The sequence below is a fragment of the Microtus oregoni genome, unplaced genomic scaffold (assembly GCF_018167655.1).
Source record: "Microtus oregoni isolate MIOR12 unplaced genomic scaffold, Mior012 000117F_ref0000505, whole genome shotgun sequence".
Taxonomy (NCBI): Eukaryota; Metazoa; Chordata; class Mammalia; order Rodentia; family Cricetidae; genus Microtus; species Microtus oregoni.
In genome coordinates this window covers 937,021-962,813 of record NW_024544746.1, presented here as the reverse complement: position 1 = coordinate 962,813, position 25,793 = coordinate 937,021, and the positions used below count along the sequence as shown (strand labels likewise).

Sequence of the window (25,793 nt, the reverse complement as noted above, 5' to 3'; positions counted from 1 at the left end):
CTGAGCCCAGATGCCAATCATCCCACACAGGTGCTAGAAACAGGAATTATTAAAGAACCTCAGGGAACCCAGTTTCAGTCCTGAACCAGGACAGCCCACAAGGACCACAGGGATAGCCAGAACTGACAGGTTTTGCCCTTCTGAGGCCTGCTGGAGCTTATAAGATAGGTTCTCTGCTTGTGGCCTCATACACATTATCTCTCCTGTGCTTTGAGCTTCATCTCACAGTGGCTTCACCCTTAACATGAGGGTGTCTGATCGGGGTCAGAGCTGCCGAACTTTCAGCTGGCAGGTCAGGAGGGAAACCCTGAGCCGCATGGTACAGTCAGGCTTTCGATGACATGTCGTGGGCCCTGAGACAAGGATTCAGAGGATGGAACCCAAAGCCAGATTCGGTTTAAAATATTCTGAGCTACATCCCAGCACTGGGTCAGGTGCAAGTCAACTCCTCTGTGCTTCGATTTCTTTACAGAGAAGGTGGGAAGTAACTATAGGATCCTCTCACAGGACAGCTGTGGACTTAGCTGACATTCCCTCATGCCCCAGCACGCACGGAAAGTTCAGCAACGGCTCACTCACCCCACTAGAGACATTATTAGTACAGGAGGGCACCAGCAGCTCATGGTGGGGGCTGGGTTTTGAGGCAGCCTCTCCTAAAACCCTTGAGGGTTACCTTGGCACAGACGGTCCCCTATACCAGTCTGTGAAGGTGTTCTTGTATGTGTGTGTGTGTGTGTGTGTGTGAGCATAGTGTCTTGAAACTTCTTTCCTATCATGTCTATCCAGAGTCCCACCTACCTTGGGTGGGGCAGGCTGCTGCTATCATAACCCCCAACACAGCTTTTATCAGCCAGCCCTGTGGCATTAAAGGTGCCCCTAGGCCTAGCTAGGGCACCCCCCCCCCCCAGGACTCCACCGTACTCTGTCCAGTGAGAGCCGAGCTAAGCTTATAGCCTCTCCACTAGCTAGCTGAGTCTCCAGGCTGTGCCTTGTGTTGTAAGGATAAAGAAGCCCTGGCCCAAATCTTCCTGTAGGCCACTCCTGATCCACCCAGTTGTGCAGGGAGCACAGGGCCAAGGGTGGACCCCAGATGGTGCAGACAGATATACTGGGACTTCACATGTATGCTGTGAGGACACAAGGACACTTTCTCTCTGTCTCCCAGGCTTTACCCAACACTCAAGATTAGGTCTGCCGGTCTTGCTCCCCTGGGATGAGTCAACCTGGAATTGAAATTCCGGAATGAGCCTCGTAGGAGAGCTCTGAGAGCCTTTGCATCCCTGCTACCCCGGGTAGAGATTGTCTTGGAGAGAAATAGCTGTCTGGTAGAATTCCCCCTTCTTCCCCATCCCACCTCAGCTCTGGTGCAATAGGAGCGTGCAGCGATAGTGCGCACCCGAGTGGCCGCTAGGAGCCAGGAGGCCGCGGCGTCACTGGGTCCGGACCTTGTGATCGCCCAGCAGTAACTGTTCCCCCTCCCCGCCACTGCGTGTTCGCGCGGCGTGTTTACTTCTGGTACCCGGGTCCCCTCCTCTGTGTCATCTCCCTGCATTCTGGTCCTCTGGTCTCCATGGAGCAGCTGCTGCGCGCCGAGCTGCGCACCAAGACACTGCGGGCCTTTGGGAGCTCAGGGGCCGGCTGCATCAGCGAAGGCCGTGCTTACGACACCGACGCTGGTCCGGTGTTTGTCAAGGTCAACCGCAGGACGCAGGTGCGCTGAGGGGTGTGCAGGGTGGAATCTGGGGAGGGGGAAAGAGGAATGCACGGTTCCGGGAAGTAGTGGGGGGAATTACTTAAAAACTACCTGGTGTCCCTACCCTCCCTGAAGGGTCAGCTCCTGCAGGGAGGCTTCCTCTTAGGACTGAAGGATTTGTCTTTGATGTATAATCACTTTTTTGCTTTAAATTTCTGTAGTCATTGATCATGGAGATGAGTCTCAGCTGTAAACACCATCTGCCCACGTCTGGTCTCTGCCTTGAGCTCAGCTCCAGCATTCTGGGGAAAGACAGGAGTCCCACTGCCAGGTTAACACTATCTTCCTCACAAGCTCTGGAGTTACTAGGACACCTTAATATATTCCTGTTTAAGAATGTATGGAGCCAGGAATTGCGACACATATTTATAATCAAAGTACTTAGGAGGCTGAGGGCGGCATGTCTCAAGCCAGCTGGGCCACATGAGGAGACCCTGACTCAAAACAAAACTAACAACAACAAAAGAATATGAAAAACTATAAGACAGATGGAGAGCGTTGGCTAGAGGCCCCAAGAGCAAGCTGCTGATAGCACAGTCCGGTGCTCCCCCAGCTCTGAGGGTTTCCAGAGGTCCTATGCTCCAGATGTAGCTCTGGAAGGTGGTTCCAGTAGTTGCTGGCTGTGGGGGAGAAGAGGATCCCAGAGCAGCCCTTTTTGGTCCCCCGATATCATTAGAGATGGTGTCAGAAATAGGATTAGCTTGCATCCTCTGTACTGTTGGGATCGCTTGGAGGTTCACCTTGGAGACATGGCTGGGGTTTGCAGATCAGATGCTCTTCCCATCCAGGATACCCAACCCTTGCCTCTTGGTCCCAAGTGCAGGTTTGCAGTTTGAGGATACCTGTCTGACGTTCCCCTTGGAAATCTGAATTAAAGGCGAAGAATTCTTTTCATGTGTGATAAAAGTGTTTTGGCTTCAAGTTTCATTTTTTAAATTAAAAACATTTCAATTATTTTTTGTATGTGTGTGTGAGAGTTCTGGCTTACACACACCATGATGCATATAGAAGTCAGTAGACAACTTTTTGGGAGTTGGTTCTGTTTTTCTGCCTTGTTTTCTGGCGCGGTCTCTCTTGTTTCTGCCCCTACAAAGCATGTTCCAGGCTAGCTGGCCTCAAAGATTCTAGGCAATTTTGCTGTCTCTGCCTCCTGTCAGGTAGCGGGAGGGCTTGGATTACAGATGCACAGCACCACATCTGACTTCTCATGTGGGCTCTGGGGATCAAAGCTGGGTCATCAGGCTCGTGTGGTAAATGCTCTTACCTACCAGAGTCATCTATTTTTAATTTTTAAAAACCTATGATTCTAGCCAGGTGGTGATGGTGCACGCCTTTAATCCCAGCACTCGGGAGACAGAGGCAGGAGGATATCTGTGAGTTCCAGGCCAGCCTGGTCTACAGAACGGGTTCTGGGACAACCAAGGCTACACAGTGAGACCCTGTCTCAAAAAAACAAACAGCCACCCCATGATCCTATATATATAGAAGTATTCACAAACCCATTATAAATGCATTTTTTTTGTGGGGTGCTGAGGATTTCATTCAGTAGTACAGCATTGCCTAGTATGCACAATCTCCTGGGCTCAGTCACCAGCACCATGAATAAATAAGTAAATAAATAAAACACATGTTTTTCACCACGGTATGAACAATATGTAAGTCTGCCTAAAAATAAAATGGGATATTTGTAGAAATAGTTTAGGAACAAGAAAGCCTCTGGGTGCCAGCAAAAGCCTTACAGGCAAGCAGGCTGTATGAGTCTTTTGTAGCTTCTCTAGTCCCTGCTAGAACTGAGCCAGGCCCTACTGACCTCCCCACTCTGCCTTCTCTGACCCAGATATGAGCCCAGGTAATTTCTCCCATGCCCAAGGCTGCCTGTTCGCACTCAGAGGCAGGAAAGAAAGCAGTGCCATGGAGGACCCAGGCCCCGCCTCGGACTTTTTGTTAGCTCACATCTGACTGTGCCTGCTCCTTCTGTCATCCCCTTGTGGTCTATGCATCTTCCACAGCAAGGCTTTGCCATGTGGGTCTTCACACAGACACCTTGAGTCCTGGCCTCAGGTTTGCCCTTCTTACCTGAAGGGGTCCCTTTCGCACCCTGGCTTTGAGGGGTGCGTGTGAGGTTGATTTTCAGTAATTGAAGGCACTTGGTTTTGTGGCATGTGTCGAGGGCCATGTGTCCCTTGGACTGTCTAGCAAGGCCTCTGTGAAAGTCCAGGTTATCAGAGCTGACAGTGTTCGTGGCATTTGGATGCAGGCCCGGCAGATGTTTGAGGGAGAGATGGCAAGCCTGGAGGCCCTCCGCAGCACTGGCTTGGTGCGGGTACCTAAGCCCATGAAGGTGATTGACCTGCCAGGAGGTGGGGCTGTTTTCGTGATGGAATATTTGAAGATGAAGAGCCTGAGCAGGTGAGTACATTTGTGTGGATGGGAGGGCCATGTGCAGGTGTATGGGGAGAGGGAGGGAGGGCCATGTGCAGGTGTATGGGAGAGGGAGGGAGGGCCATGTGCAGGTGTATGGGAGAGGGAGGGAGGGCCATGTGCAGGTGTATGGGAGAGGGAGGGAGGGCCATGTGCAGGTGTATGGGAGAGGGAGGGAGGGCCATGTGCAGGTGTATGGGAGAGGGAGGGAGGGCCATGTGCAGGTGTATGGGAGAGGGAGGGAGGGCCATGTGCAGGTGTATGGGAGAGGGAGGGAGGGCCATGTGCAGGTGTATGGGAGAGGGAGGGAGGGCCATGTGTACACGTGTATGGGAGAGGGAGGGAGGGTCATGTGTGCACGTGTATGGGGAGAGGAGGGAGGGCCGTGTGTGCACGTGTATGGGGAGAGGGAGGGCCATGTGTACACATTTATGGGTAGAGGGAGGGAAGGCCATGTGTGCACGTGTATGGGGAGAGGGAGGGCCATGTGTGCACGTGTATGGGGAGGGAGGGCCGTGTGTGCACATGTATGGGGAGGGAGGGCCATGTGTGCACGTGCATGGAGAGGGAGGGCCATATGTGCATGTGTATGGGAGAGGGAGGGAGGGCCATGTGCAGGTGTATGGGAGAGGAAGGGAGGGCCATGTGTGCACACTTATGGGGAGAGGAAGGGCCATGTGTGCACATTTATGGGGAGAGGGAGGGAGGGCCATGTGTGCACATAGAGACACACAGACAGGAAGAGAGAGAGACAGGGAAAGGCTGGCATAAACACAGTGAGACAGGTACAGAGGAAAGAGGCAGGGACAGACAGACACATAGACAAAAGACACAGGGAAATAGAAATAGAGAAGACAGACGAAAAAGGTGGAGAGAAAGAAGTGGAAGGGGGGACACTAGGGAGTAGCGTCTGAGAGAAATGGACTGAGAGAAAGAGAAAGAGCACTAGGAAGAAGCCTCTGCTGAGCTTGCATAACTCAGTCCAGTGGCCAGAGTCCTTTTTTTTTTTTTTTAAAGGTATTACTATGCACCCCTGACTGGCCTTGAACTCACTATGTAAACCAGCCTAGCTTCTGCCTTTCAAGTGCTGGGATTAAAGATGTGCGTCACCATGCCTGACTGGCTGTCAAAGTCCATGTTTTATTTATTTATTTATTTATTTATTTTTGGTTTTTCGAGACAGGGTTTCTCTGTGGTTTTGGAGCCTGTCCTGGAACTAGCTCTTGTAGACCAGGCTGGTCTCGAACTCACAGAGATCCACCTGCCTCTGCCTCCCGAGTGCTGGGATTAAAGGCGTGCGCCACCACCGCCCGGCCAAAGTCCATGTTTTAAAGATTTACTTTTATTATACACATATGTTTGTCTACAGGTACATGCACCAAGTGCATGTCTGTGACTCCAGAGGCTAGACAAGGGTGTTGGATTTCCTGGAACTGGAATTAGAGATGTTTTTGGGCTGTCACATGGGTACTAGGAACCTGGGTCCGATGCAGGTACTCTGAACAGATGAGCTGTTTCTTCTTTCTTCAGCTCCGGTCCCTGGAGTCCACTCTTTATTGTTCTGGTTTCTTCTTATTGGACCTGAGATCTTGAAACTGAAGCTTCTATTAATTCTTCAATTTTCATAAGAATAACAACTTGTCTTTCTCTACTAAAATTTAAAAAAAATACTTTTTGTGTCTTGGTGTTTTGCCTGCTTGTATGTCTGTGCACCACATTGTGTACTGCCCTCAGAAGCCAGAAGAGGGGGTTGGATCCCCTCAACCTGGAGTTATAGAAGGTATGAGCCATCCGGTGGGTGCTGGAATTGAACCCATTTCCTCTGGGAATTGGGCTCTTAACGGCTGAGCCATCTCTCAAGCCCCCATTCTTAATCCATTAATCAAGACAAAGATGATTGCTGTTTGTTGTAGGAAGACCACTTGTTTGTTCCTGGCTGATCAGCTTGAAATAACCACACAGAAACTGTATTAATTAAGTCATTGCTTGGCCCATTAGCTCTAGCTTTGTATTAGCTAATTCTTACATCTTAATTTAACCCATTTCTATTAATCTGTGTATCATCACATGGCTGTGGCTTCAGGCAAAGTTCTGGCGTCTGTCCTCTGCCATGGCTATGTGGCATCTCCTGACTCCACCTTTTTCTCCCAGCATTCAGTTTAGTTTTCCCCGCCTAGCTCTACTTTACCCTATCACAGGCCAAGGCAGTTTCTTTATTCATTAACCAATAAAAGCAAGACATAGACAGAAGGACTTCCCACACCAGTTGTGTTTTGTTTTTGTTTTTTTTGTTTCATTTTGGTGAGTTCAGCTGTGATGAGTCTGCATAAAGTAAATGTATTTGACTAAGTTCCTTCCTTTGTGCTATGTAGTATATTCATCCAGTTTGGGCTGAGAGAGGCTGATCAACTATCTGTCATCCTAATCTTTTCCTCTATTACAGTCACGGATGTTCTGTGTGAAGAACAAACTCTAGTTCAGATGGCATCAGCATTTTATCAACAGGGAGTTGCCATAGCTTGCACCTCAGCATGTGACTGTGGTCCCAGGGTTTCTCTATGTTTAGTTCACATTTCTATAAGTTTAGAGCTGAGTGTTTTTTACTTACTGGCCAACATATGCTAAGATGCTACAGACATGATCACAAAGGCCATTGTGATACTTTTTTTTGTTTTTTAGAAAGGGTTTATTATTTTACTTTTAAGAGTACCTTTAAGGTATTTACAACATTTCTCAAAGCAGAACATGATGACTAGTGTTATTTGTCTGCCATTTTAACTGCTGCCTTTCTTCTTTCTTTAGCCAGGCATCAAAGCTCGGAGACCAGATGGCAGATTTGCACCTTTACAACCAGAAGCTCAGGGAGAAGGCCAAGGCCCGGGAGAACACAGTGGGTCAGTTCAGTTCACCCTGGGCCTAGCCCATCAGCTCTCTTAGATGGGTCTTCGTGCTGCTTCTTGGTGGTATTTTAATAATGAGTTGAGTGGTATAGCATCTCCCTTTATAGTTCATCAAACAACTTTTTCTTTATTTGTGTGTGTGTGTGTGTGTGTGTGTGTGTGTGTGTGTGTGAGAGAGAGAGAGAGAGAGAGAGAGAGAGAGAGAGAGAGAGAGAGAAGAGACATGTTCAGGTACTTGCTGGGGTTGATCTGCCCCTGATCCTCTAGAGGTAGAGTTGCAGGTAGTTATATGTTGCTTAACCCAGGTGCTGGGGTCATCTCTCCAGCCCCAAATACACTGTGAAAATGAGATGATTAAGTAATTTTAACAAAGCTGATAAATGAGTAGAATTGGCTTCTGACCAACCCGTCCCGCAGTCTGTCCATTGGTCTAGGGTAGAAAAGCCCCGGTGAATCTATGTGCTGGCTTCCATGTGTAGTGATTTCTCAGATGACCAGTGTCTGAGCCATTTGTGTGCCTGCAGCCAGGTCTGCAGGTCATTCTCCTGAGGTCTGGTTCCCATGACAGATTTCTGTTGACAGGCTGTGGGGCTGAGAATGCTGAGTCCCAGGGTGTGACCAAGTTCGGCTTCAACACAGTGACGTGCTGCGGCTTCATCCCACAGGTGAGTGTCTGAGTGAGGGCGTCTCTACTTAGTGATGGCCATTCTTGAGGCTCCGGCGCTTGACTGATGTCCTTCCATGAAGTGCCAGTCGCTGACCCCTTGTGTGCAACAGAGTGCCAGTTCTCCAGATACCGGAGCACTCAACCGTTGTTTCTGAAGGTAGAGTGTAGGCGGAGCTGCCTATGACAGATGTGAAGGCTACGGGAGCCAGGCTTGGTCAGACACTGCAGTCAGCTGATCGGCATTCCAGGTGGAGGCATAGTGATACAAAAGACATGCTGTAGGAGGGTACCAGGCCAGTTTAAGAGTCTGAGGAGTGTAGACTGGGTAATGCCAAAGATAAAGCCCTTGTTACTCAGGTCCTTTTCCAGGGCTGCTAACATAATTGTCTTTTATTAAAATACAATTGAGATGTAACACATGTAACACAAAACTCTCCATTTTATTTTGTTTGTTTGGCTTTTCAGGACAGGGTTTCTCTGTGTAGCCCTGGCTGTCCTGGGATACCCTCTGTAGACCAGGCTGGTCTCAGACTCATAGAGATTTGCTTCCCTTCACCATGCCCAGCTACAGCTCTCCCTTTTAAAGTGTATCGTTCAATGATTTTTAGTACAATCGCAGTGCTAAGGCAAATATCACCGTTATCTTGTGTTCAAGTTCTAACCAGGCCCTTACTGCTTAGCCTCTGAGGTCAGAGGAGGTCAGGTGTGTTCAGGCAATATGTCTATGGATTCCTATGTCTCATTCCAGAATATTTTCATCACCCAATAGCAACTCCCGTTAGCAGTCACCCCCTTTTCCGCCTTCCCTTAGCACCAGCCATCACAAACTGCGCATCTCTATGCCCGTTCTAGACATTTTATGTTGGCGACATTGTATAACATGTGACCTGTGTCCAGTTTCTCTCACTTACTACAGTGTTTTCAAGGTTAATCTACACTGCACGATTAATAAAAACCTCGAGACAGAAATTGGAGTTCAACCTGAAGGTCAGAAAAGCAAAACAGTCAGCCACTGGCTCTTACCTCTTCCTCAGTCTAAAATGGCGATCCTGCCTCCAGGAATCTCAGAATGAGATTCTAGTGCTGGGATTAAAGGCCTGCACCACTACCGCCCAGTTTCTATGGCAAACTAGTGCGGCTACTGGGACCACTGCCTGGTCTGTAAGGTTGATCAGTGCGGTTGTTTTACTCTCTGAACTTCAGGCAAGCTTCATTTATTAAAGTACAAATGAGCCGGGTGGTGGTGGCAGTGCACGCCTTTAATCCCAGCACTTGGGAGGCAGAGGCAGGCAGATCTCTATGAGTTTGAGTCCAGCCTGGTCTACAAGAGCTAGTTCCAGGACAAGCCCCAAAGCTCTGGAGAAACCTTGTCTTGAAAAACCAAATAAATAAATAAATACAGTACAAATGAAGTATCACCACACAAGAGCATCATGTTTTACTACTGTATACTTGGAACATATTTTGGACTGGAACCCACAGTTTTACCTATTATAGTCTCTCAATTGCTGTTATTATAGATGGGAGCCAACATCCCAACATTTTAAAAAGATTTATTTTTATTTATACTGTTTGTGTAAGACAGAATGAATGCCACATGTACGGGTACCCGAGGAGGTTAGAGGATGGTGTCTGATCCCTCAGAACTGAAGTTATGAGTTGTTGTGAACCATCTGATGTAGATGCTGTGAACCGAACTCTGGTCCTTTGGGAGAGCAGCAAGTACTGTTATCAGCTGAGCTGTGTCCCCACTCTCCATTCTTATTATTATGGCTGAATAACATTGTGGTCTCTTGAGTCACCATCTCAGAACCTTAGGCTTATCTCATGGGCAGTCTACCTGCCCTACACCTACCTCAGAGAAGCCATTATTAGACTATCTTTTGCTTTATTAAGGACAGAATACCTCTTGTATAAGGACCATCCCAATTTAAACCTGTTAACTGCTTGAAGGACCAACATTTTCAAATTTTTCTCTTCCTTTAAACCTTCTCTGACTAGTTGGGCTACTTTAGACTATAGTAGAGCTCCCCCTGGCATGGGCTGGAGGTGACTTGTGACAAGACTTTTATGAAGCCCAAGGCAGACTTAGGGATCCCATCCAATAGGCATCTATGAATCTAAGTCCCAAAACTGTACACAGAAGACTTGCCAAGATCCCCCAATCTCAGGCAAAACTGACTTTCCTGGTGTTACACACCTGGTTGCAGCTAGGGGCTAGCATGGGCTCTGTCATCACAGACAAGCATGATTTGTTGTCTTGATTTACACATTGAGTTGAAGGGCTTCTTGTGGTGGTGGGTCTTAAAGACTTGGCGGGTGTAGCGGTGTTTTCTCAAATATTTATGAGTTGAGAAATGAAATAGTGTCTAGAACTTGTATATGAAGCCGGGCAAGAATGGAGCTGGCCAATCAGAAAGACAGAGGGTCTCTGCATTCCCTTCAGACTCTGGGACCATGAGGCAACTGTGGACGTGTCAGAAGGGCATCAGAGTCCAAGCCTGCCTACTTTGAGTAACAACAATATTGTTCTTTAGTTCTTCCAACTATCCCCAAGCTCCTGGCATCCTACTCCCTTGGTGGGTTGAGTGGGCCCTTGAGAGGTGTTGCAGTTATGGTGGGAACCACTGAAGGTGGACTGTGTAGACCCTAGCGCAGTCAGTTCTGTTGGGAGTGCTAGTCCAGTTGGCCTGGGAACGTATAGGTTGTATTCCCTGCTAAGAACCTAACAGTGTTCCAAGCATTTTGCCCCATTTGGTAATGAACTAGGTGATGTCGCTGATGTATCTTACAGAATAAGAAACTAATTGAGACTAAGTAACATTCCCAGAGACCATGAAGAGAATGGAGGAACCAGGACTTAACATACAGTCTGGCCTCAGAGATGGCTCTAACCATTATACAATGCTACCTTTCTCAGTCCTTATGCTCAGGTGGCACCTGCCTGTAGTAGCTCAGCAGAAAGGTCACATCTTTCCTTGACCTTGGGAATCTTGGCCCTTCCATCTAAGTGGCGAGACTGAACTTTGTTCCCAAAAGGAAATTGTGTTTTTTGTGACCTTGTTATATTTTCAGGTAAGAGGAGAGCCCCCAGGTACTGGGAGCCGTGGCAGGTAAATAGGAACGGTGGGATGCTGTGATGGTGGACCGCAGTGGTGGGGGCTTGCTAGGCTGGGGAAAAGGGTTCCTTTGAGGTGCACCTGGCACTAAGGAGTAAAGCCTGGGATAAATGCCTGAAGCACCCAGGAAAGACTCCAGGAAGAGGAGGACGACCAGGACTACATAGGCTGCCTGTCAGGTTCAGAATACACTCCAAAAGCTCTGCCTCAGGGGTTTCTCAGAGCAGCCCTTGGAATAACCTTAGCCCATGTCTATCTCCATGGAAGCCTAGGTGACACAGATTGCACCTGTTTCAGGTGTACAGTTTGATAACACGGCCAGCCAGCCACAGATTGCTCGCTGCAGGTGAAAATGAGTACTGTACAACCTTTTCCTGTAACCTATCCCTGTTCCAGGACATCCGCAGGTCTGCTTTCTGGCACTGCAGATTTGCTTGTGTTCTGTGAAGTTTTATATAAATATAATCATACAGTGTGTCCCCTTCGCTTTTTTTTCACTCTGACTTATTTCGCTCCATATAATCATTTCGATATGGTCCATGTCAAATCTTTTGAAGTTCATACATGAAATCCGTTCATGTCAAGTGTGTCCAAAGTCTATTCCAGTGTATGGAATAACCATGATCTCTGTCTATCCGTTCATCTGCTGATGGATGTCTGTTGTTCCTAGCGTGTTTTTGATAAATAAAGCTGCTATGAACCTTTGTGTAAGTCATTGTGTAAAAGTACTTTATCTTGGATGAATACAGGAGACCCGAGACAGGAAAGCCTGGGTAGCTCAGTAGGTTCTTACTTAGTTTTTGTGAAACTGCCATGTGGGGCTGAGAGTTGGTTAAGAGCACATACTGCTTTTCGGGAGGACTTGAGTTTGGTTCACAACCACCTGTCACTTCAGCTTCATGGGATCTAATGCCCTCTCTCGTTCTTTGTAGGTCCCACACATCCGTGGCACGCTCTCACAGATCCGTGGCACACTCTCACAGATCCGTGGCGCACTCTCACTGATCCGTGGCACACGCTCACAGATCCGTGGCACACTCTCACAGATCCGTGGCACACTCTCACAGATCCGTGGCACACTCACTGATCCGTGGCACACGCTCACAGATCTGTGGCATACTCTCACAGATCCGTGGCATACTCTCACAGATCCGTGGCACACTCTCACTGATCTGTGGCACACTTTCACTGATCCGTGGCACACGCTCACAGATCTGTGGCATACTCTCACAGATCCGTGGCATATGCACACAGATCCGTGGCACACTCTCACAGATCCGTGGCATACTCTCACAGATCCGTGGCACTGTGGCACACTCTCACTGATCCGTGGCACACGCTCACAGATCTGTGGCATACTCTCACAGATCTGTGGCATACTCTCACAGATCCGTGGCACACTCTCACAGATCAGTGGCACACTCTCACAGATCCGTGGCACACTCACACAGAGATACACACACATAAAATTTAAAAATAGATTAAAAAAATAACACAAAGCTGCTCATGCTTCCAAAGAGGTTGTACCAGTTTACAGTCTCATCAGTTCATATAAGAATTCCATTTTTTTCTACTCTTATCTACACTGGATGTTTTCTGTAGTTGTTTTCAGTTGAAGCTGGAGAAAAGCGTTCACTCTGAGATTCCATTTTGTATTTCTGTCATGACTGGTGGGTGATGTGGAATAAGCATATGTGGGCACGCACACGTGTTAACTGTATGTCTTCTTTAGCATATGTGGGTGTGCACATTTGATAACTGTATGTCTTCTTTGGCATATGTGGGTGTGCACATTTGATAACTGTATGTCTTCTTTAGCATGTGTAGACGTGCACATTTGATAACTGTATGTCTTCTTTAGCATATGTGGACACTCACATTTGATAACTGTATGTCTCCTTTAGCATGTGTAGACGTGCACATTTGATAACTGTATGTCTTCTTTAGCATATGTGGACACTCACATTTGATAACTGTATGTCTTCTTTAGCATGTGTAGACGTGCACATTTGATAACTGTATGTCTTATTTTCCTTTCCCTTCTTGAGACAGGGTCTCACTATATAATCCTGTCTGACTTGGGAATTGGATGTAGACCAGGCTGGCTTTGAGCTTGCTATAGTCCTCCTACCTGAGCCTCCCAAGGGCTGAGGTTACAGCTGTGGATCACTATGCCTGGAAAAAGCCAATTATTACTTTTTTTTAAATTGAGTCAGATATGGTGTACGCCTGCAATCCCAGAAGTTTGGAAAGCGGAGGCAGAAGTAGAAATTCTTAAGCATCCTTGACTACATAGCATGAGGGCCTGGGTTCGGGTCCCTGGCCCTGCTGTGAAAATGCTGGGCACCGTGCCATGTACCTGCAATCGCCTATACTGTAATCACAGTGCTGGCTTCTCCTCTTGTTGCTCAGGTGAATGAATGGCAGGATGACTGGCCAACCTTTTTCACACAACACCGGCTCCAAGCACAGCTGAACCTCATTGAAAGGGACTATGCTGACCGAGAAACACAAGAACTGTGGTCAAGACTACAGGTGGGCATACCGCTTCTCTCGAAAGAGGCTGTCTCTCATGAGCCCACCACATGCATGTGGGGGCCTCTCAGGACTGAGTCAGAGTTGGGATGGTCAAGTTGTGGGTACATCAGCCATCACTTTCTCACCCCGTAGGTGGGGGGAGGGATGAGACAGACCCTTGGCTCATAGATTTCACTCATTTTATTTGTCCACTCTTAACCTGAGCTTTTTTTCCTCTGCCAAAGACCCGATGTGCCACCCTTAGTGAAAATGTGCATTCCTGCATGACTTGTTTCAAAATATATTCCAAATTATTAGAAACACAGTTCATCTATCAGTCTAGGGCAATGATTCTCAGCCTGTGGGTCGTCATCCCTGGGGCTCAAACGACCCTTCCACAGGGGTCACATACCACATATCCTGCATATAAGATATTTACATTACAAGCATATCAGATATTTACATTACAAGCATATCAGATATTTACATTACAATTCATAACAGTAGCAAAATTATAGTTATGAAGTAGCAACAACATAATTTTATGGTTAGCAGTCACCACAACATGGGGAACTGTGTTAGAGGGTTAAAGCATTAGGAAGGCTGAGAACCACTGGTTTAGGGTAAACATGCATCAAAGTAATGTTATTTAACAGAAAAGATTCGGGTACATATGTACAGTAAACTAAAAACACAGCTCAGAGGGTAGGTACCAAACTGGTTCATAGTCTACAGCATAAAACTAACTTCTGAGATTTCCCATAAAGCTTTTGGACTCATTTGGTTAGTTCCCAGAAAGCTAGGCAAAGCTGCATTCCTGAATCAGGTGAGCCTTTTCACTGGACCCGACAGATTTTTTGGTTGGCCTCTAGATGAATCCATGTCTCTCTGCTCTATTTCCAAGCTCCAGATAATGAACCCATGAGCCTCTGAGTCCCACATTTCCAATACTTTCTCTTCTAGGTGAAGATCCCGGACCTGTTCTCTGGTGTAGAGATTGTCCCCGCCCTGCTCCATGGAGACCTCTGGTCTGGCAATGTGGCTGAGGATGACCAGGGGCCCATTATTTACGATCCAGCTTCCTTCTATGGCCATTCTGAGTTTGAACTGGCAATCGCACTGATGTTTGGGGGGTTCCCCAGATCCTTCTTCACTGCCTACCACCAGAAGATCCCCAAGGCTCCAGGGTTCGACAAGCGCCTGCTGCTCTATCAGCTCTTCAACTACCTAAACCACTGGAACCACTTTGGGAGGGAGTATAGAAGCCCATCCTTGGGCGTGATGAGGAAGCTGCTCAGGTAGCAGAGGGCTGGGACCCAATAAAAAGTCAAATCGGGACCCCGACTGGGCTAATTTGGAGTTGGCCTCCAACAAATTCATCAAGAATGGGCTGTGAGGCTGCAGCAGTGCTGACAGAGGGGGCTGTGTATGTAGCTCCTGCTGATACTGGCATCTGATACAGCATCACTGTTCCCAGCAAGTTCCCACCTCAGCGGCTGCAGCCCCAAGTGCCACAGTTGGGTAGGATGGACCACCCCCACCATGACTCTGGTCATTCAGTTGCAATCGCCACTGGACCCTCTCCAGTACCTCACTTTTTTTCCTACTTTTTTTTTAGACATTATTTTGTGTGTATGTGTGTTCAAATGTGTGTGTATAGGTTAGAGTACAAACCTTGTGTTTTCTCTTCTTCCACTATGTGGGAACCAAACTTGTAGGTTATCCACAACATATCCAAGAAGACTGCTCTGACATGGATTTAAGCCAATAGAAACTCTTTATTAGCCAGCCAGTAACTACAGCAGTTTGGAATCTCAGCATAGCATTGAGTCTTTCTCAGGGTGAGCTTTTTGTTTGTTTTGTTTTTCAAGACAGGGTTTCTCTGTGTTGCTTTGGAGCCAGTCCTGGAACTAGCTCTTGTAGACCAGGCTGGCCTCAAACTCACAGAGATCCGCCTGCCTCTGCCTCCCAAGTGCTGGGATTAAAGGCGTGCGCCACCATCGCCCGGCTCAGGGTGAGCTTTTAAGCGCAAAAACCATATCCTGGACTGATATATTTTATTTAACAAGAACAGTTGGTCAGAAGCGGAACTACAGAAGCCAAAAAAAGCAAGGTTAGTACATTTAGAGACTGTCCTAGAACTATGGATTTTGATGGGTTAGGTTTTTGTTTTCAGTTTAACTGGTGGGTGTTGTCTACATGCTGAGTTTTATAGTCTGAACGGTACTTCCACCATGGAAAGAAAGCCTGGGGCTCTATTACACACTCGGAGTTCTGAGACTTAGTGCGGGAGATTTTATCCACTAAACTATCTCATCCCTTCACCACCCCACTTTCCAGTGAGATCTATTATGTTGGTGAGCGCAGGGCCAGCAGTGTGCAGCTCACACCCCTTGTCAGGGCTGCCTTGGGCGGCCAGCATTGTTCCAATGATTAAAATGTCATCGCAAATGCCTTCATCCTGGAACAACATCTCTCTCACAAACCCTATAGTCTCCCATACTCTTATAGCACATCGTAGGCGCTCTGACATCGTCACCCAGTTCTCATCCCCCCTCCCCTGCGTTCAGACACCTCCCCTCCACTCAGGCCCTTTCCACGCAGCTTTCCTGCAAAAAACCTCGGTTCCGCCCCGATCTTAAATCCTCCGTGTCCAGACGCTCCGCCCCCAGCCCGCCTCCAATCACCCAAATCCAGCCCTCGCCTAACTCAGATCTGCCCACAACTCAGACCACGCTCTCCGCGGCCCCTCCCCTGCCGGGCTCCACCCACTCCCAGTCGAGGCTGGAGAAGCCTCCCTCATCCTAGTACCGCTCTGTGCACCGAGCCGGCTTCGCGCGAGCTGTTTTGTCGGCTGGCGCTCCCTGTAGGGCGGGTCGAAGGTCTCGGGGCGGAGCTGGCGTCTCTCGTGGGGCGCCTCCTTTCTCTCCCGGTTGCCGGTATGGTTCTGACGGAAGCCGCTGGCGGAATGGTCCTGAGCGATGAGCCGGCTGCGACCACTGCCGCCGAGGAGGAGGAGGTGGAGGATGACGCGCTCTCCAGCGGCGCCGCCCTGGAAGCGTTCGGCGAGAGCGCGGAGACCCGCGCGCTGCTCGGCAGCCTGCCTGCGGTGCACGGCGAGCGCGCGGCCCGGGAGGTGGCGGAGGAGCGATTCCGCGGTGCGCGCGGGGCCCCGAGTTGCTGTCCTGCAGTCATTGCAGCTGGGAGGAAGGGACCTGGGGAGCCATACCTCCTGCCTGTCCTGTGTTGCCCGGGAGCGAGCAAAACACACTTGGTTCTTGTCTGCGAGCTGGGAGGGAGCGAGCAGGATTGCCGAGAGCAAAGCTGCCACCTACGGGCGCTTGTGGCTTGGGGCGTGTGCTCCTCTGGGGCTCCGCTGTGAGGCCATTGGCTCTTCAACCTAAGAGCGCCAGGTTTAACTAGGACCTCGGCTGCAGGCAGGGCAGGAGAGTGGACAATGCCATTAGGTTCCTTGAGTGGTTCCACATTCTCCACGTCTGGGTAGACCTTTGCAGTCGTCTGTAATGGATACTGTCTGTCATAGTTTTTTGTCAAGTTGACACAAACCTAGTCGTACCTCGAAAGAATCTCAAGTAATTGCCACCACCAGATTGGCTTGTAGGCACGTCTTTGCAGATGAAGGAGGGTCCAGCCCATTGTGGGCCTGATAAGAGAGACTGCTGAATTTGAGTCTGGGATCAAGTCAGTGAGCAACGCTTCCATATAGTTCCTGCTTCTACTGGTTAAATTCATTCCTTAACGTCCCTCAATGTTTGGCTGGGTAAGCCAAATAAACTCTCAAGTTGGTTTTGGTCAGTTTTTATCACAGGAACAGAAAGCAAACCAGGGCAGTGTCCAAATGAGCCCTTGGATAATTAAAGCTTTATATGTGAGCAAAATCGTTTTTGTGGATTCCTTAGCTAAGAAGATTCTCTCCACAATGTCTTTCTTGCTTTGGAGTGATGGGGCTCTAGTTTTAGGGAAAGGCAAGGGGGTGGGGCTTAGTGGAGGGAGTCTGAAGTGGCAGGTGAGGATTGCAGAGGCAGAGAGATCTCTGGGTTGGGTCGAAGCAGATTAAGTTGCTGGTAGGGGTGGAAGGCTGGTGGCCAGGGCCAGGGAGGTTGTGCACTGGTTTGAAGATTGTTGGAATAGGAGGGCCTCACGCTTAGCAGGGGAGCATCGAAGATGTGGAAGGGTGTATCTGAAAATGCATGAGAAAGAGGGTCCACGAGGACGATGTGGTCACACTGGTCCTCAGGAACGTGTTGGGCATCCATTAGCTAGGTCGGGTGTGTCCCTGGGAGTTACAAAGGCCAAGAAGAGGGGCACTGTCTCAGGGTTACCCAGAGGCAATAGGAGAGTTTATAAAGCCATCTGATTTGATTTTTATATTGTTTTCCTTTTAGTGATTATGGGCAAATACCAGGAGCAGCCTCACCTCCTGGACCCACACCTCGGTAAGCATAGAAGCTGGTGATTTTGATGGTTCAGTATTGATCACCATGAAGGCTTTGTGTGTACCTCTGGCACCTCTGTGTGTACCCCTGGCACCTCCGTGTGCTACCGGCAGAAGGTGCCAAATGAAGTGTCCGTAGGGCTGTGTCCTTTATTGTCTGCCATTTGGTTTTATGAACCTCTGATAATGAAGACCTGGGAGTTCAGGTGTCAGCCTAGATTGTGGTGCAAATGTATTTAAGCTACTTTATGCGCGTTGCTATTTAAAGACTACATCTTGGGCTGGAGAGATGGCTCAGCGGTTAAGAGCACTGCCTGCACTTCTGAAGGTCCTGAGTTCAATTCCCAACAACCACACGGTGGCTCACAACCATCTGTAATGAGATCTGGTGCCTTCTTGAGGAAGAGACCTACCCAGTCAGTCGTCCTCACCAGCTTAGACCATGAAACCCAATATGGACAAGTTCAACAGAACCTCCATATGCTGGCTGCCCATGCATGCTTTAGCATTGCTAGAGCAAAGTTTCATTCATTTCTTTTCTCCTTATGTGTGTTTTAGCGTGTTATGTGAACAGCTGTTATCTTCCAGGTAACTCACGCAAGATCGTGCGCTTTCTAAGTTCCCGGTTTATCTACACAGCCGTTGATGAGGTCATCTGTCATCTCCATGTTTACAGAGGGAGACACTGAGGCGTGGTTTCATGTCTATAGTATAAGGAGAGTGTGGTACAGGGCTATCCTCTGAGATAAACAGCCACCGTCTGTGGAGTTCAGCCGTGTACACTTTCAAAAGATTATTTCAGCTGGGCTTGTTGACTTTTTACACCCCCTCATATGGAGGCAAGAATGGTCAGTAGACCCTAGAGTCTGGGTTCTCAACCTGCGGGTCTTGACCCCCCCCCCTCATACGAGTCACATATCAGATACCCTGGATATCAGATTTTATATTGTAATTCATAACAGTAAAATTAGTTATGAAGGAACAATAAAATAGTTTTATGGTTGGGGTTCACCACAATATAAGGAACAATATTAAAGGGTTGCAGCATTAGGAAGGTTGAAAACCACTGTTCTCTATAATATTTATATAATAGGGTGTATATATATATATATGTGTGTGTATATGTGTGTATAAAACATATAGCACCACATACAATTTTCTTTATGTATTATACATTATTATCTATCTATCTATCTATCTATCTATCTATCTATCTACCTACCTACCTACATATACTCTAGGCCCTAGAGTATATAGGCCAGGCAAGACTAAAGGAGGGAGACTCCCATCTCTGGCTATGGGAAAGTCAACTCTGCTGGGTAAAGACTTTTTTGGGAGATACCCGCATTCCAGTAAATAACCCCTCACCCATGCTCTGTAAAGAAGTCCAGTATATACTCATGGGTTCTCTAGAGTGAACTCTGACGGACTAGTACCTTGGTTTGCCCTTGGGACCTTAGAGGAGGTGTAGATGTTTTACGTCCACCACTAGGAAGGCATTTTAGTTTGTTTGCTTTGCGTTGCTTTCATTATAATTGAACCTAATCCATATTACATTTGTTTGGTTGTTTGTTTGTTTGTTTGCATCTTCTGTTTTGAGACAGAGTCTTGCGAAATAGGCCTGGCTGGCCTTAAATTCATGGCAGTTCTCTAGCCTCAACCTCCTAAGTGTTGGGATTACAGATTTGAACCTCTATTCCTGGCTTGGTTTCTCTTTTTTTTTAGGTCGGGTCTTGCTATGTAGCCTGCGTTGGCTTCAAGTACTCTTGTTTTTGTCTTGTTCTATTTTCTCCTGTGTGTGTGTGTGTGTGTGTGTGTGTGTGTGAGAGAGAGAGAGAGAGAGAGAGAGGGAGAGAGAGAGAGAGAGAGAGAGAGATCGAGCTATCCAACTGATTTAATCACTGTAGTAACCTCGCAGTCCCTGTGGAAGGTCAGTTATCCTAAGCTACATGTAAATATGGGGAAACTGAGGTATAGGTCTGAGAGGTTCAGTAACTTGTTCCCTGCTGCACAGTTGGTGAGATTGCAGGCAGGATTTAAACACCCACTCCCCTGAACCTCTTGAAGATGGGTCTTTGGAGGGACCAGTTGCAGACGAGTGGTTGATGTCAGACTGAAGAGTGGGTGTTTTGGGTCTCGTCTGATAGTTTTGGATTCCTCGTTATCCCCATGAAACAGATGTGGGCACTGTACAAGAAGTGAAAGAAGATATTTGACCTCTTCAGGTGACAGCTTTGAATCTGTAGCTCTGCCCTTATTGCCAGACGCTCTGCTGTGTAGCCCAGAGTGTGATATGTGATGCTTACCGGGTGCCCTCAGTGTTTTGTTTTGTTTTTTAATGAGATAGAATTTCTCCGTATAGTCATGGCTGTCCTGGAACTTGCTCTGTAGCATAGGCTGGCCCTGAACTCGCAGAGATCCACCTGTCTTTGCCTCCCAAGCGCTGGGATTAAAGGGGTGCACCACCACCTCCTGTTGCCTCCCAAGCGCTGGGATTAAAGGGGTGCACCACCACCTCCCGTTGCCTCCCAAGCGCTGGGATTAAAGGGGTGCACCACCACCTCCCATTGCCATCCAGTGCTGGGATTAAAGGGGTGCACCACCACCTCCCGTTGCCATCAAGCGCTGGGATTAAAGGGGTGCACCACCACCTCCCATTGCCCTACAGTGCTGGGATTAAAGGGGTGCACCACCACCTCCCATTGCCATCCAGTGCTGGGATTAAAGGGGTGCACCACCACCTCCCGTTGCCTCCCAAGTGCTGGGATTAAAGGGGTGCACCACCACCTCCCGTTACCATCCGGTGCTGGGATTAAAGGGATGCACCACCACCTCCCGTTGCCATCCAGTGCTGGGATTTAAGGGGTGCACCACCACCTCCCGTTGCCATCCAGTGCTTGATGAGTTTTTATTGTGAATTATCTTCTGGGAAGTAGAGATAGGTTCATTTTTTTTTTTTTTTTTTTTAATAATTTTTTTATTAAGAAAAGAAGAAAAAAAACATAAACAAAAAACAAGTTTCCACCTCCTCCCAGCCTCCCATCTCCCTCCCCCTCCTCCCACCCTTCTCCCCCTCCTCCCACCTTCTACCCCTCCCCCCACTCCTCTCCCCCTCCCTCTCCAGTCCACAGAGCAGTCCAGGTTCCCTGCCCTGTGGCAAGTCCTAGGTCCTCCCCCCTCCGTCCATATCTAGGAAGGTGAACATCCAAACTGGCTAGGCTTCCACAAAGCCAGCACATTAAGTAAAAATGGCACGGGGTTTTGATAGGTTCATTTTTGAAGAAGACCTCGATGCTTGCTTGTGCTAATCCTTTCCTGTGTGGGGCACATTTTGTGACTTCATTTTTGCCTTTCAGTGTTGTGTGTAGTGTGTATCCATTGAGGTTTAATATATTTGAGTTTGAACATTGTCTATTTTTCTTGTGCTTTTTTTTTTTGTTTGTTTCTGAAGCAGGGTTTCATTGTATAACCTAGACCAGCTTTAAACATCATCCTGCCTCAGCCTCGTGCTAAGATTGTAGGCCTCTGCCAGCAAGCTCAGTCTCTTACTTGGCATTTGGTCTTTGGTAGTAAGCCCAGAATCTTACTCTTTTTAATTGATTATGTAAGGCTTATTAACTGAGTGATCTGGCAGCCCTTCCCCCTGTTTGAAATATAATATTTTAATGTAATTTTTATTTCTGTGGGCATGTGTCAGTTCTCGGAATTGCAGGCAGTCGTTACCTAGCCAGCATGGTTTCTGGGAAACAAACCTTACCGATTTTCTTTTTACTTGGTTCTGTTTCTGCTTTTGGTTTTTGCTTTATCTTGGTGTTCTGGGATTTGTTGTATTGCATACTGAATTATTTAGTCTTCACAGTGAATTGATTTTCGTAATTGAAAATGTCCTCTAGGTTTTGTGATGTTATTGTTCCTTAAGTCTCTCCTGATGGTAAATACTGCGTGTCTCTCCTTTTTGTCTGGATTCAGCCTGCCAGTCCTTGTCTTTCGATAGCTATTAGGGTGTTTTCATTTAGTAAAGCTGACAACATGACTAGCTTTTTTTTTTTTAATTAATTTTTTGTTTCATGTGCACCCATTTGCCTGCATGTATATGTGTGAAGGTGTCAGGACACCTGAAATTGGAGACACAGGCAGCTATGAGTTGAACCAGGACTTGAACCCGGGTCCTCAGGAAGAACAGCCAGTACTCCCAACGGCCGAGCCATCTCTCTAGCCAACATGACAAGGTTTAGTCAACTCTTTTGAAACTTACTTTCTCTTTCTTATTTCCTTTTTAGGTTCTTTCTTCCTTTTTTTTTAAATTTTTACTCTATTACTTTATTTTGTATTAATTTAATTGCTTCTGGTGTTTATTTATTTTGAGACAGGGTCTCACTTTATAGGCCTGGCTGATTTGGAACTTGTTGTGTAGACCAGGCTGGCCTTGAACTCACAGAGATCCTCCTGCCTCTGCCTCCTGAGTGCTGGGATTAAAGGCATGCGCCACCACCTCTTGGCTTGGTAGTTTATCTTCACTATGTGCTCAGTGGTTTTTGTTTTCGTTTTCTTTTTTCCAGGATTTATCATATGTACCCTGAACTTACTACAATATACCCTCAAATAATACAGATCTCCTTGTCCTGGGTTCTGGTCATGGCCTCCGTACAGACAGGAGAAGGCTGTGTTCCGCATTACCCTCATTGTCCTCTCTTTTCCATCTCAGTGCATTAGTTCAGCCTAGTCTGTTGGTAAATCAGAGCAGTTGTAACAGGTGTCCCTGTAAAACATGGTGTCAGTTACCGGTTTTAGACATTTTCCCTGTATCGTACAAGGGGGAGGGAGTTAAGGGGCGAACCTTTCTTTCAGAGGCGACTGAGGTGAGCATGCGCTTTGCTGTATTGACACTTGGTTATCCAGACTTGCTAATACTGAAGCATTTGTATGCCCTAAACACAACCATTTTCATCTCCCCGTTGATGATTAATTTATGTTAAGTATTTCATATCTGCTTTTCCCTAGAGTGGATGATGAACTCCTTGTTGGAGCTGGTACAGGACGAGACATCTCTGCCTGGCCTCGTGCATCTGGCTTTTAAATTTCTTTATATCATCACCAAGGTAACATTTCTGCAGCACTGTAGAGCGGACAGAAATTTTCTCATCCAGTTACCTCCTCAAGTGTTATTTCTCGGCGGACGTGGTTCTTCAACACAAGCTGGATTTTCATTCTCTTTTCAGTATGTGTTAGGTCTTGAGTCTTAGTGATCTTGGGATCCTTTAGTTAGAATAAGGAAAAAGCAGAAAAGCTGGATGAAAATAGAAGTACTCAACCTCCTCCCCCCCATACACACACAAAGTCTTACTACGTATCTCTGATTGTCACTGTGTAGACCAGGCTGGCCTCAAACTCACAGAGATCCCCCTGCCTCTGCCTCCCAAGTGCTGGGATTAAAGGTGTGTGCCACCACCACCCAGCAATAATAGTACTTTGTAAGATAGAAAAGGGGGTGAATTTACTGGGGAGTCTTACGATGCAGCTCTGAGGAAGAAGGGCTGGGGCTGACAATCTGTTTTCTCTGCAAGTTCTCTGGTGATGCCCATGTGCTGGCCCCAGACTTGGAGATGAGGGAGTGATTTGGAGTAATTTCTGTGAAGTTTGTTTGCGTCTCAGGGCACATGTTCTAGCATTCTTACCGTGTAGCAGGGCGAGGACTTTGGCTGTTGAGATAATGCTGCATGTTTTATAGAAGTATGAGTGGGGCCATTGGAGGTGCATAGAAACTTCGTTTTCATAAACGTCAGAGACTGATCTCGGAACAGGATAGAAGCAGAAGTTTTTAGTTTGTCATATACTTATGTCCCTGGTGCACACAGTATGATTTGTTAACCAAATTGGGACAGAGCATATTTACTGAATATTAAGAAAGAAAAGAAGGAAGGAGGGAGGGAGGGAGGGAAGGAAGAAAGCAAGCAAGCTCTCTTGTCCCTTCGGTCTTGCTGAGTTGTGGCACTGCAGTGTGACAGGATCTCCTCAGTCATGGGGGACATAGACAATGGTTTTTGATAAAAATATCAAGATAACTCTGCTGGTCTTTTTATTTTCTAATTATACACTATAGTCTGTATTCTTTGTATTCTAAAGTCATTTTATTTGGCAGGTTCGCGGGCATAAAGTATTTCTACGTCTGTTTCCTCATGAAGTAGCTGATGTTCAGCCTGTGTTAGACATGTGTGCAGGTCAGAATCCTAAGGACCATGAGGTGAGTCCCACCCCATCCCGCCCTGCTGGCTGCACTGTCACTCACAACTTCTTCCAACTTTCCTTGGTTTTATCTTAGGCTGTTAAAAAAAAAAAAATTCTTCTGCTTCTTTAGCTTCTATACATGTTGTTCTAAGTTACTCTCTTTTAGACTATATCCTTTAAAAAGCAAAGAGTATACCTGTGCCAGGTCTCCAAGACCACCACAGGCCCATGGTACCCTGGGAGGACACCCATCGCAGAGTTGTGTTTATAGCGAGGGTGGGGTTGATGGTGTGTAAGGGTAGGCATTGAGTTGGTGCGAAGGCCAATAGGATGGTCAGCGGAGTGCAGCTGGATATTGTTCTCTCTTTGGGATTATTGTAGGTTCTTGTTATGTAACCCAGACTAACCGAGAACTTACTATGTGGCATGGGCTGGCTTTGAACTTGACATCCTCATGACGCAGACTTCTGAATGTTGGGATTACATGTGGGTGGGTGCCTTATGCCTGGTGGCTTCTGCTCCTTTTTTTTGGAGGTCAGGTCTTACTGTGTGGCCCTGACTGGCCTGGAACCCAGAACAATCCACCTTCCTCGCCTTCCGAAGGCTGGGATTCAGGGTGTGTACCATCACACCCATCAGCTTTGTCTTCTGTACTGGAACCATTCTGACTGTGATTTAACTCCTTAGACATGGGAAACACGCTACATGCTTTTACTATGGCTCTCTGTGACCTGCTTGATCCCTTTTGATTTTTCACGCCTTGATGGGAACCTCTCCGCTCAACCTGGAGAAACACGAACACCCATAATGGACCGTATTCTGCAAGTAGCAGAGGTAACTATGATCATATAGCCCTTTGGCAGTTAATTGTACACTTGTTCACACTTATGTTGTTCTGAAATGGGTTTGGTTAGATAAACCTTTGATGCATATATTTATATTTGCTCGACTGACATTCTTGCTGTCAGTGATATCTCAGCTTACTTTGGGTAAAATCTCACCTCGGCTTACTTTGAAACTGTGGTAACTTACGTAGAGATTAGATGAATTACTTGAGTAAGTCTCGTTTCTTTATAGATAATATAAATATTTGCTAAGCATAATGGTGGTATATGAGAGGTTTCAGGGGCAATTTACATTTAATTCTGACTATTGTATAAATATATTGTATAAATACTACATAATTGTAGGCAATCTGGAAAATAACGAAAGAATACTGAATTGAAATTTGTCACATTCTTGCAGTCCTATTTGGTCGTCAGTGACAAGGCTCGAGATGCAGCTGCTGTCCTTGTTTCTAAGTAAGTGTTGTGGGCTGTGCAGGGCTATTGACAGAGATGAGCCTGATACATTGTAAGCCTGCTTGTGTCTGTGCTCAGATGAAGTCTTATCTCGTTGCCCTCCCTGAGGGAGCAGGTAGCTCTGCTTAGTCTTGGAAGGCCTCTGAATGAGAAATGACCACCCTTAGTGCTGCTTTGGGCTTGTGGGGTTGACTGACACTAGTTTGTGGCACTCATAGGGGTCACTGGTGCCAGTTTTGGGCTGGTAGGATTTCTTAATATAAGTTTGGGAGTTTGAGGGGGTTGCCTGGTGCTGGTTTGGGACTCACGGGGGTTACTTTATAGGCCGTTAAAAGAGAAATATGCTTAGCGCAACTGAGATTCCTTTCTGTAGTGTGGCACCCCCTGAGGTGGTAGCAGTTGTGAGGTTTTGTGAGCCACCATGTGGGTGCTGG

At 47.3% G+C, this 25,793-nt stretch overlaps 2 protein-coding genes across 2 annotated transcripts in view; both read left to right on the top strand.

The window, feature by feature from the left end:
- The first annotated feature begins 1,265 nt into the window (after positions 1-1,265).
- Positions 1,266-15,723, top strand: LOC121444120 (fructosamine-3-kinase-like). The gene is made up of 6 exons (XM_041645904.1): positions 1,266-1,711; positions 4,011-4,162; positions 6,977-7,068; positions 7,657-7,739; positions 13,273-13,395; positions 14,341-15,723. The coding sequence occupies exons 1-6, from the start codon at positions 1,571-1,573 to the stop codon at positions 14,677-14,679; spliced, it is 930 nt and encodes a 309-aa protein (XP_041501838.1). The 5' UTR covers positions 1,266-1,570; the 3' UTR covers positions 14,680-15,723.
- A 549-nt stretch (positions 15,724-16,272) lies between these two features.
- LOC121444067 (tubulin-specific chaperone D) overlaps positions 16,273-25,793 on the top strand; it is a 147,584-nt gene continuing 138,063 nt past the window's right edge. Inside the window, exons 1-6 of the mRNA XM_041645813.1 lie at positions 16,273-16,535; positions 17,784-17,834; positions 22,835-22,932; positions 23,973-24,074; positions 24,746-24,892; positions 25,304-25,359. Of these exons, the coding sequence (XP_041501747.1) occupies positions 16,319-16,535; positions 17,784-17,834; positions 22,835-22,932; positions 23,973-24,074; positions 24,746-24,892; positions 25,304-25,359 (671 nt within the window). The 5' untranslated portion in view covers positions 16,273-16,318. The remainder of the gene's footprint in view (positions 16,536-17,783; positions 17,835-22,834; positions 22,933-23,972; positions 24,075-24,745; positions 24,893-25,303; positions 25,360-25,793) is intronic.